Consider the following 11,266-nt stretch of genomic DNA (forward strand, 5'->3'; position numbering starts at 1 on the left):
TGGGGATGGAAGCCGTGTCTTCTGCATCGGCGGATAGATTCTTTACCACTGAGCCACCACGGAAGTCCTAAGTGATTTATATCTTAAGAAGAACAGTTTTGTCTACCTTTGGCCTTACAAACCATTTTTAATTTCTCTATCTTGCTGTTTGCGTATGTACATGTGTTTAACTTCAAAGGTATTTTTAATGGAGGCATTATTAATTTACATGTGAAACTTAAGAACATTTCTCTTTTATATCTTCTTAGTTTTATTTTTTTCTGATAGACTTCACTGCATCCAGGTGAATTTTTGTGAACGTATCATAATTTCAGTACGTTCATAAGTAAAAGTGGGGCCCAGCCACTTGCAGCTCAAAAACCAATAAAGATTCAAGTTTGTTGGAAAGAAAAGTTTACTTTATTTTGGATGCTGGCAAAGGTGTGGGGAGAGGCAGGGGAGAGGGTGGACTCCTGTCCAAAAGCCAACTCCCCCCTACACTGCTGCTGCTGCTGCTGCTAAGTCACTTCAGTTGTGTCCGACTCTGTGCGACCCCACAGACAGCAGCCCACCAGGCTCCCCTGTCCCTGGGATTCTCCAGGCAAGAACACTGGAGTGGGTTACCATTTCCTTCTCCAATGCATGAAAGTGAAGTCTTTCAGTCGTGTCTGACTCCTAGCGACCCCATGGACTGCAGCCCACCAGGCTCCTCCATCCATGGGATTGTCCAGGCAAGAGGACTGGAGTGGGGTGCCATCGCCTTCTCCGCCCTACCCTGCTAACCTGGTCAAAATCAGTGGGCAAGAGCTTTTATACATGGATGGAGGGGGCTACCTGCAGAAACAGCTTCAGTAGTCATCTTGAAATTGGTCATTGGTGGTTTGACCAACATCTTCTTGATTGCTTTAAGTACAGTTAATCTTCAGTTCCAGAGTTAGTTTGTTCCCATTTCCTTGAGACCAGTTCCTGGAATTGTAGCAGCTTATGTCAGGGCTCCAGTCTGCTCATCATGTAGTTAAATTCTTCCACCTGGTGGGAGTTTCAGTATCTACAAGACAGCTCGCAGTTTATGGTTCAGATTATTATCTACAGCCCTCGAGGAGGACCTAAAGGCCCTTCACCATGCCTAATGACTAAACTAGTATTATTTAGTCTTGTTGAACTGTTTTCCTTTGTTTCTACATTTTCTCACTTCTCTGATTAAACTTACTCTTTGGCTAAAGTTTTTCTACAAATGCAGGCAGAGATTGTGGGGTGGAAGGACCATAGCGCCCTGCTCCATTCCACTCCCACGGCTTTTTCTTTTCTTTTTAACACTTAAATCTGTGATCTTCACCTTGGCCGTGAAAGAGCGAGGATGTGCATTTTATTGCCAGGAGAAGCTGACCTCATCTCTCTGTGTTGATCAGCCACCTGAACTTTGTGAATTGTTGGCTAGGGGCCTTTAGCCACCTTTCTAATCAGCATTTCCTGGAGGGGAAATAGCAAAGTTAAAAGTTAGCCTTTATTGAGCCCTTGCTGTAAGCCCATGGTGCTTACGGCATGCTAAGGGCCTTCATATATCTCTCTTTAAAACGTTATCACAGCCCATTGTATTTTATTGTTTAAATTTTTATTTTCATACATTTTTAAAGATTACTTTCCATTGGCAACTGCAATATTTGCAATTGCAAAATATTTTTAAGTTTTTTTTTTTTTTAAGGTTTATTTATTTATCTGGCTATGGTCAGTCTTTGTTTCTATGCGAAGGCTTTCTGTAGTTGAGCTGAGTGGGGTTACTCTATAGTTGAGATACGTGGGCTCAAGGTGGTGACTTCTTTTATTCTGTAGCACAGACTCTGGGCACATGGGCTTCAGTATTTGCAGCAGTGGGCTCCGAAGTTGGGGCTCACAGGCTTAGCTGCTCCTCAGCATGAGCGATCCTCCCAGACCAGGGACTGAACCAGCGTCTCTGGCATTGTAAGGACAAGTGTTACCACTGGACCCCCAGGGAAGCCCCTTAACGTATGTCTTTTCTTTTTTAAGATTTATTTCTTTTTGGCTGTGATGGGTCTTCGTTGCTGTGCGAGGGCTTTCTCTAGTTGCAGCAAGCAGGGACCACTCTCTAGTTGCAGCATATAAGCTTCTCATTGCAGTGGCTTCTCTTGTTGTGGAGCAAGGGCTCTGGAGCTCAAGGGCTTCAGCATTTGTGGCTCTGGAGCTCAAAAGTGCAGGCTCAGTAGTTGAGGCGCGCGGGCTTAGTTGCTCTGCAGCATGTGGCATCTTCCTGGATAAGGGATTGAACCTCTGTACCCTGCATTGACGGGCAGACTCTACCATTGAGCCACCAGGAAAGCCCCTATTTATTTTTTAATAGTAGCTTTTTTTTTTTTTTTTTTTTGCTGTGCTGGGTCTTTGGTGTGGCACTTGGCCTTTCTCCAGCTGTGTCACGCTGGGGGCTTCTCTTGTTGCTGAGCTTGGGCTCCAGAGTGTGTTCAGGCTCAGCAGCTGCAATGCACTGGTTTAGTTATCCCCCGGCATGTGGCATCTTAGTTCCCCAACCAGGAATTGAACCCATGTCCCCTGCATTGGAAGGCGGATTCTTAACCACTGGACCACCAGGTAAGTCCCTAGTTATTAAAAAAATATTGTCTATATTCCCCGTGGTGTACATCTCTGAGCCCATTTTACACCTGACAGGTTGAACCTTCCCCTCCCCCACCCCTATATTGCCCACCCGCCCACACACACTGGTAACTACTAGTTTGTTCTATAGGTGAGTCTGTTTCTTGTACCTTATCGTCACTAGTTTGTCATATTTCACAGCCCATTTTGTAGATGGAAACATTGAACTTAAACTGATGAGGACGTGAATTTCCCAAAGACTAATATGGGACAGTCCGGAGACTGGAATCCAGGTGTGCTGAGGAACTCCAGATTCTACACACTTAACTGCACTCTGCAGAAATTATTTTTGACTATGAATGGCTTTCAGCTTGATGGAGGTGGGGCAAGGACTCCAGATGGGCTGCAAAATACCATCAAAGGTCTGCAGTGGGGACCATGACAGGATGTGGATGAGAAGGTCCTGGAGATGGAGTTAGCCAGTGATGCTAGACTTGAACTCAGCGAGGAGGTACAGAGGAGGGACTTCCCTGGGGGTTCAGTGGTTAAGACTTCATCTTCCAATGCAAAGGGTGCTTGTTGGATCCCTGGCTGGGGAGCTAAGATTCCATATGCTTCATGGCTGAAAAACCAAACAATATTGTATCAAATTCAGTAAAGACTTTAAAAATGGTCCACATCAGGACTTCCCTGGTGGTCCAGCGGTTAAGAATCTATCTGCCAAAGCAGGGGACACAGGTTCGATCTCTGGTCAAGGAAGATTCCACATCCCCCAGAGTAACAAAGCCAGTGCACCACAACTACTGAACCCACATACCACAACTGCTGAAGCGCACGCACCCTACAGGCTATGCTCCGCAGCAAGAGAAGCCACTGCAATGAGGAGCCCACGCGCCACAGTGAGAAAGTAGCCCCGCAGCGAGACAAAGCCTGTGTGCAGCAATGAAGACCCAGCACAGCCAAAAAATTAAAAATAAAATTATGTTTTAACAGTTTTTTTATGGGAGCTTCCCTAGCTGCCCGGTGGTTAAGACTTCACACTCCCAATGCAGGGGGGCCAGGTTCAATCCCTGGTCAGGGAACTAGATCCCACATGCCACACCTGCATGGCACAGCAGTCGAATAGATAAATAAAAAACTCAGCAAGACTGGCTTTAAAAACATAGGATTTTTTTTAAAAATCTAAAAATTTTTTTCTAAAAATAAACAGTCCACATCAAAAAACATCGTAAAAAAAAAAAAAAGAACAAAGCAAGGGTTTCATCTAGTATGAAAGAAGGCTGGGGACAGTTCCAAAGATCAAGCCCCCAGGCCAAGGAGAGCTTGAGGTCCCTTTGAAGGTGCTGCTGGCTAAACCCCCAAGTCTTGGAAAACCAGGGCTTTCAAAAAGGAAATTCCTTTTGCAGTTGGGGGGTCTCAGTGAGTATACAATCCCTGGACTCCAGGAATTCTGGACACTTTTGACTCCCATCTTTCTTCCACCTGCCCCCCCATACCACCAAACGCTGCTGGCTTCAGCTGAAATCTATTCTGTATCCACCTTCTACCCCCACTCCCCCTGTCCCTACAACCCCCATCCCCCCATCCCAGGCCAGGCTACTATAACTTCTCACTCTGGGATGAAATTTTCAAGTCTCAGTGTCTACAAGCAAAGCAGTCACGTGGACTTGGCGACAGATTGTGACAGGCTCTGTAGTGCTAGTGGGGGTGAGCCTTGATTCACTGATACTAACTAGTATCGTTACAATCCTGTAAGCCTAGGTGTTCTTCCTTCATCTTGTAGCTACACGACTGTTACTGGTTTCCTGAGGCTGCCATATCCAAGGACCAGCAACCAGTGGCTTGAAACAACAGAACTGTACTCTTTCACAGTTCTGGAGGTTGGAGATCTGAACATCAAGGCATCTGATTCTTTCAAAGGCTTTAGGGGAGAATCTTTCCTGGACTATTCATGCCTTCTGGGGTTTGCGGGCAATCCTTGGGTTTTTTGGTGCGTATTGCATCAGTCTAACGTCGGTCTCCAACTTCCGTCTGTGTCTCTGTGTGTCCTCCCCTTTTCTTTACAACGTATGGACTACAAGAGCCCCCTCACCCTTACCTCTGCAAAGACCCTCTTCCCAAACGAGGTCACGTGCTGAAGTTCTGGGTGGACATATTCAAGCCACGACAGTCATCAAGAACAGATGCCCTCTGGGGCTCCCCTGGTGGTGCAGTGGTTAAGAATCTGCCTTGCAATGCAGAGAACAGAGGTTCGATCCCCCGTTCAGGAACTAAGATCCCACATGCCACTGAGCAGGTAAACGGTGAGCTACAAGTACTGAAGCCTGTGCGCCCTAGACCCTGTGCCATGCAACAGGAGAAGCCCACACACCACAGCTAGAGAAACCCGTGTGTAGCAACAAAGACCCAGCACAGCCAAAACAAAATTAAAAAAAAAAAAGAAAGAAAGACAGCAGGTGTCCTTCAAGGCCACAGAGCAACAGAACCGAAAGGCTCTGTGGCATGTTGACAAAACCTGGCCCCTCCTCTGCTTCTCCTCTCTTCCTATTGGGCAGGTTGGTCATGTGACCTCCATTAGGGTCCAGGGTGCACAGGCTTCAGTACTTGTGGCTCACCGTTTACTTGCTCTGTGGCATGTGGGATCTTAGTTCCTGAACTGGGGATCGAACCTCTGTTCTCTGCATTGCAAGGCAGATTCTTAACCACTGCACCACCAGGAGAGCCCCAGAGGGCATCTGTTCTTGATGACTGTAGTGGGACCTGTGGTCCCACCACAGGTGCCAGGGAGGCTGGGAAGATGGAGAGGAGCACACAGATATTTGGGGACCCCTCTTTGATGGCACTAGTGATACAGAACCTGCCTGCCAATGCAAGAGATGTAAGTGACTAAGGTTTGATCCCTGGTTTGGGAAGATCCTCTGGGGGAGGAAATGGCAACCCACTCCAGTGTTCTTGCCTGGAGTATCCCATGTACAGAGAAGCCTGGTGGGCTACAGTCCATGGGATAGCAAAGAGTCAGACACAACTGAAGCAACTTAGCACCTCCATCCCTGGGGCTTCCCAGGTTGGCTCAGCAGTAAAAAATCCGCCTGCCAATGTAGGAGACAAGGGTTCAATCCCTGGGTCAGAAAGATCCCCTGGAGTAGGAAATGGCAGCCTACTCCAGTATTCTTGCCTGGGAAATCCCATGGACAGAGGAACCTGGTGGGCTGTAGTCCATGGGGCCCCAAAGGGTCAGACTCGACTTAGCCCCTGAGCACCTTCCTCCCTGAGTGTTGTGGCTGTATCCTAGAACTCAGCAGAGTATCTGGTCTGTAGTGGGTGTTCAGTGAAGGTTTGTTGAATAAACAAATGAGTGCCAGAAAGGTGGGGAGGGTGGTGTTAGTTGCTAAGCCGTGTCCGACTCTTTTACAACCCCGTGGACTATAGCTCCCCCAGCCTCCTCTGTCCATGGGATTCTCCAGGCAAGAATACTAGAGTGGGTAGCCATTCCCTTACTCAGGGGATCTGCCGGACCCAGGGGTCAAACTCAGATCTCCTGCATTACAAGCAGATTCTTTACCATCTTAGCCACCACGGAAGCCTGGGGAGGTGGGGAGCCATATAAATAAAATCAAGGAGCACCCTGGTCCACTTACTCTGCAGACTGGGGACCAACAGCAACTGGAGGGGACTTCCCTCCATGGTAGAACGAGCCTGGTCCCTCCCTTTGACGGACATCCCCAGGGAGGGGCATGGTTGGTCCCTGGCAGGTTCAGACAGGCTGAGAGAGCCCCGTGGCTGTGAGAAAGCTGAAGCTTCCTTCCCCCTTCCTGTCTGCCCTCTGCGCACCCTCCCTGCTGCCACACAGCTGATGAAGTGCTCGTGAAGGACCATGATGGCAACAGAGGAGGCTGCAAGCTGCCAGGTGCCCCGCCGGCCCTGGGCATCCATCCTGAGGGTGACTATCTCGGTGCTTCTTAGCACAGGCACATGCTACCTCGTCTGCAACCTGTGCTTCAGCCAGCAGCAGCAGCTGGATTCAACCAGGGTGAGTCTAAAAGGGTATAGGATAAGAAAGAGGGGGAGAGACAGGCGTATGCTACCTGGGAACCTCTGGGTGGGGACTGGACCCTGGGGTGGGGGGCGAGGGGCAGCAAGTGGGGAAAAAAAGCAGAGGGGTGTTGAGCAAGAGAACAGACTAACAGACTTATGACCAAAAAAAGAAAAGAAAACAAAAATCAGAATAAGACGGATATAAATCTGCCAGTGGGACTTCCCTGGTGGTCCAGGGGTTAAGATTGCGTGCTTCCAATCCCGGTTGTGTAGGTTCGACCCTGGTTAGGGAGTTAAGGTCCCACAGGCCCCCCCAGAGTGGTAGCAACAGCAAGAAAATCCGCCAGGAAGAAACATGCGGTAGAAAGGAACAGAGAGAGAGAGACCAGAGCACAGGGTAACAAGCAGGGGCAAGTCTGCCTGCCAGGGGTCTCCAGCTCAGGATAGTCAGCTCTGCCCAGGAGGTAAACCCCGGGTGGAGATCCCAGGCTGGAGGGTGCATCTGAGAAAGATACATTTCACATGGGCCTGGAAAATGACTCGTCTTTGGGGTTCCCCCAGCAGGCTGACTCAGAGGCTGCTGGGGGCTTCACGGAGTTGGGGAAGGGCAGTTCTGGGACCTCCAAGGATGGGGGGAGCCCTGGACACCCACCACAGGTGCCGACTTTGGGGGTTACATTAGGTTTTTCAGGCAAGAGAGGCAGATGTGCTAGGCGACCTGGTTTACATCCTGAAAACTAAGTTCTTCTGAAGGTCTTCTCTTTGTGCTCAGGGCTGGTTCGAATCTACTTCCTCTTTATGAGCTCTTCACAAAGGCTCCAAGTCAGCCCCATGGAATGAGGGGTGGATAAGAAGGATGCACTGAGAAAAAAGTGCTCTTGACTCGAGGGACCACTCCAGACCCCTGACGCTTAGGTGCTTAGCTCTGTTTTCTTTTCTTCCAGTGGGACTTAGCAGAGCTCCAGCTGAATCACACAGGTAACCCGGGATATGCATGTGTGTCGGAGAAAGAGAAAAGAAGGTGGGTGGGGGAGAGAGAAAGAGAAAATGAGAAGGGATGAGAAAAAGAAAGAAAGACAGGGCGATACAGCAGTCTGTTTCTGGGTGCCTGCTTCCTTTCTGGGCATTTTATTTTCTCCCATGGGAGAGCTCAAACCGACTCAACCAAGCCAATAGCCACGACTAACATGCCTTCGTTCATGTCACAAATGTTAATTCGGCAGCTACCCTGAGGCAGGCTCCATTCTGGGTGCCCGTATTGCCAACATAACAGAAATCCCTGCCCTGTCGGGGCTTCCCTGCTACCAAAGGGATCAAAAAATAAATAAATGAACAAGTTAAATACGTTGCATGCCAAGTAGAGTGAAACACGCACCTGGTACTTTTTGGGGAATATTAAGTACCAGCGGAGGATCGGGCATGTCAGGGTTGGGTGTGCCCTTGAAAATGTGGTCACCAGGGAGGGTGTCCCAGCGAAGAGGGCTTTAGAGCAAGGATGTAAAGGAATGTGAGGGAGGGTGCCTTTTGGCAGTCCCCTCCCAGCCGCTCTCTAACCCTCTTCCTCTTTGGGTCTCTCCCACACTCATCCCCAGGGGTTTGGGTGTGTTCATTCCATTTTGTTACAAATGGAAACCCTACTCATCTTTCTCTGGGGGCTTTCTGATCGGGCTGCTATGACAGAAGAACAGAAAGGCAGACATAAACAAGATATCTCTCTCTCATGGTGCCGGGGGCTGTGAAATCCAAGGTCAAGGCACCAGCAGGTCTGGCTGTCTGGTGAATGCCCTCTTCCTGGTTTATAAACAACCGGTCATCTTTTTGCTGTATCTTTATACGGCGGAAAGGGGAGGAGAGGAAAGAGAACTCTCTGGGCTCTTGCTCTCTCTACCTCTTGCTCTCTCTCCCTATCTTTCTAAATTGAGACAGAGTTGACATATAACATTGCATCCATTTCAGGCATACAACATAGGTCTATATTTGTATATATTACAAACTGATCACCACAATGTCTTGCTAACACCCATCACCACACACAGTTACAATTCTTTTTTTCTTGTCATGAAACTTGTAAGACCTACGCTCGTCAGTTCAGTTCAGTTGCTCAGTCGTGTCCGACTCTTTGCAACACCATGAACAGCAGCAAGCCAGGCCTCCCTGTCCATCACCAACTCCCGGAGTCCACCCAAACCCATGTCCATTGTGTCGGTGATGCCATCCAACCATCTCATCCTCTGTCGTCCCCTTCTCCTCCTGCCCTCAATCTTTCCCAGCATGAACCACTTCCAAATATACAACACAGTATATTAACTCTAGTTAGTACGCTCTACATTACATCGCCAGTACTTAGTTTATAATTTTTTCATAAGTTTGTGCCTCTGACCACCTTCACCTATTTCACCCACCCACTCCCCACCTCTGGCAGCCACTGATTTGTTCTTTGTATCTGTAGCCATGTGTTTGGGATTTGTTTTAGATTGCACATAAAGGAAGTCAGACAGTATTTGTCTTTCTCTGTCTGACTTATTTCACTTTAGCATAATGACCTCTAGGTCTACCCATGTTGTCACAACTGGCAGAATTTCTTTCTTTTTATGGCTGAATTAGATAGATAGATGGGCTTCCCTTGTGGCTCAGCTGGTAAAGAATCCACCTGCAATTCTGGAGACCTGGGTTCAATCCCTGGGTTGGGAAGATCCCCTGGAGAAGGGAAAGGCTACCCATTTCAGTATTCTGGCCTGGAGAATTCCATGGGCTGTATAGTCCATGGGGTCGCAAAGAGTCGGACTAAGCAACTTTCACTTTCACTTTAGATAGATATAGATGTGTGTTTATAATATCACATGTATAATACATAGTAATATATATATCACATCTATATCCATTTTAGGTATATGTGTAATATACATATATATATACACACACACAGACATAAAATACATACATGCTGTGCTGTGCTTAGTTGCTCAGTTGTGTCTGACTCTTTGTGACCCCATGGACTGTAGCCCCTAAGTCTCCTCTGCCCATGGAATTCTCCTGGCAAGAATACTGGAGTGGGTAGCCAGTTCCTTTCTCCAGCGGGTCTTCCCAACCCAGGGATTGAACCCAAGTCTCCCAGATTGATGGATTCTTTACCTTCTGAGCTACCAGGGAAGCCCAAGAATATTGGAGTGGGTAGCCTATCCGTTTTCCAGGGGATCTTCCCAACCCAGGAATTGAACCGGGATCTCCTGCATTGCAGGTGGATTCTTTACCAGCTGAGCTACCAGGGAAGCCCCATAATACATACATATATGTATCCACATAGGTATGGGGCTCCCCAGGTGGCTCAGTGGGTAAAGAACCTGCCTGCACTGCAGGAGAAGCAGAAGACTCAGGTTGAAGTCTCAATCCCTGGACTGAGAAGATCCCCTGGAAGGGGCATGGCTACCATCCCAGTGTTCTTGCCTGGAGAATCTCATGGACAGAGGAGCCTGGTGGGCTACAGTCCATGGTGTCGCAAAGAGTCAGACATGACTGAAGTGGCTGAGCACACATAGGCATACTGTGTATATGTACACACGTATGGATGGATATGGGCTTCCCTGGTGGCTCAGTCAGTAAAGAATCTGCCTGACATGAAGGAAACCACCGCCTGTCAATGCAGGAGACACAGGTTTAATCCCTGGATTAGGATGATACCCTGGAGAAGGAAATGGTAACCCACTCCAGTATTCTTGCCTGGGAAATCCCATGGACAGAGGAGCCTGCCTGGCTACAGCCTGTGGGGTTGCAAAGTGTAGGACACGACTTAGCGACTTGTATAGATATATGTGTGTGTGTATATGTGTGTATGTATATATTACATCTTTTTCATCCATTCATCCATCAGTGGATATGGGGTCTCTTTTACAAGGTCTCCACCTTCTTGCTCTAAATACTTCTGAACACCCCTTCTAATACCATCCCCTTGGAGGTTAGGCTTCAACATTCGAGTTTGGGGCATTCCCTCTATAGCACTCAGTTTCCCTATATCTCCATCCTTCCACCCCTCCCTCACAACCCTCCCAGGGTCACGGCAGGACCCCAGGCTGCGCTGGCAGGGGAGCCCCGCCCTGGGACGCTCCTTCTTGCATGGGCCAGAGCTGGACGACAACGGGCAGCTGCAGATCCAACGTGATGGCATTTATAGGCTGCACATCCAGGTGACATTAGCCAACTGCTCCTCCTCCGTGTGGACCGCCGAGCCCCAGAGAGCTACGCTGACGGTGGCCATCTGCTCCCCTGCCGCCCACAGCATCAGCCTGCTACGCCTCAGCTTCCACCGCGGAGGCTGCTGGGTCGCCTCCCAGCGCCTCACCTTTCTGGCTCGCGGGGACATTCTCTGCACCAACCTTACTCTGCCTCTGTTGCCTTCCAGAAACGCTGATGAGACTTTTTTTGGGATTCAGTGGGTGCGCCCTTGACCCTGGCACTTCCTAGCCCAGGTTTTTAAATACTTTTTTTTTCTCTTTCTTTCTCTTTCTTTCTTTTCTTGCTCTCTTTTTCTTTCTCTTTATCTTTCCTTTTCTTTCTTTTTCTTTATCTTTGTTTCTTTCCTTGCTTTCTTTTCTTTTTTCTTTTGCTTTGTTTCTTTCTTTTTCTCTTTCTACTTTTCCTTTTCCTTCTTTGT

At 48.4% G+C, this 11,266-nt stretch overlaps 1 protein-coding gene across 1 annotated transcript; it reads left to right on the forward strand.

The window, feature by feature from the left end:
• Positions 1 to 6,265: 6,265 nt before the first annotated feature.
• On the forward strand, positions 6,266 to 11,060 carry CD70 (CD70 molecule). The gene is given in 3 exon segments (XM_055566627.1): positions 6,266 to 6,613; positions 7,563 to 7,596; positions 10,666 to 11,060. Coding segments are annotated over 3 exon segments (777 nt in total).
• The last annotated feature ends 206 nt before the right edge of the window (positions 11,061 to 11,266 follow it).

This window comes from Bubalus kerabau, chromosome 1, assembly GCF_029407905.1.
Source record: "Bubalus kerabau isolate K-KA32 ecotype Philippines breed swamp buffalo chromosome 1, PCC_UOA_SB_1v2, whole genome shotgun sequence".
NCBI classification, from domain to species: Eukaryota; Metazoa; Chordata; class Mammalia; order Artiodactyla; family Bovidae; genus Bubalus; species Bubalus kerabau.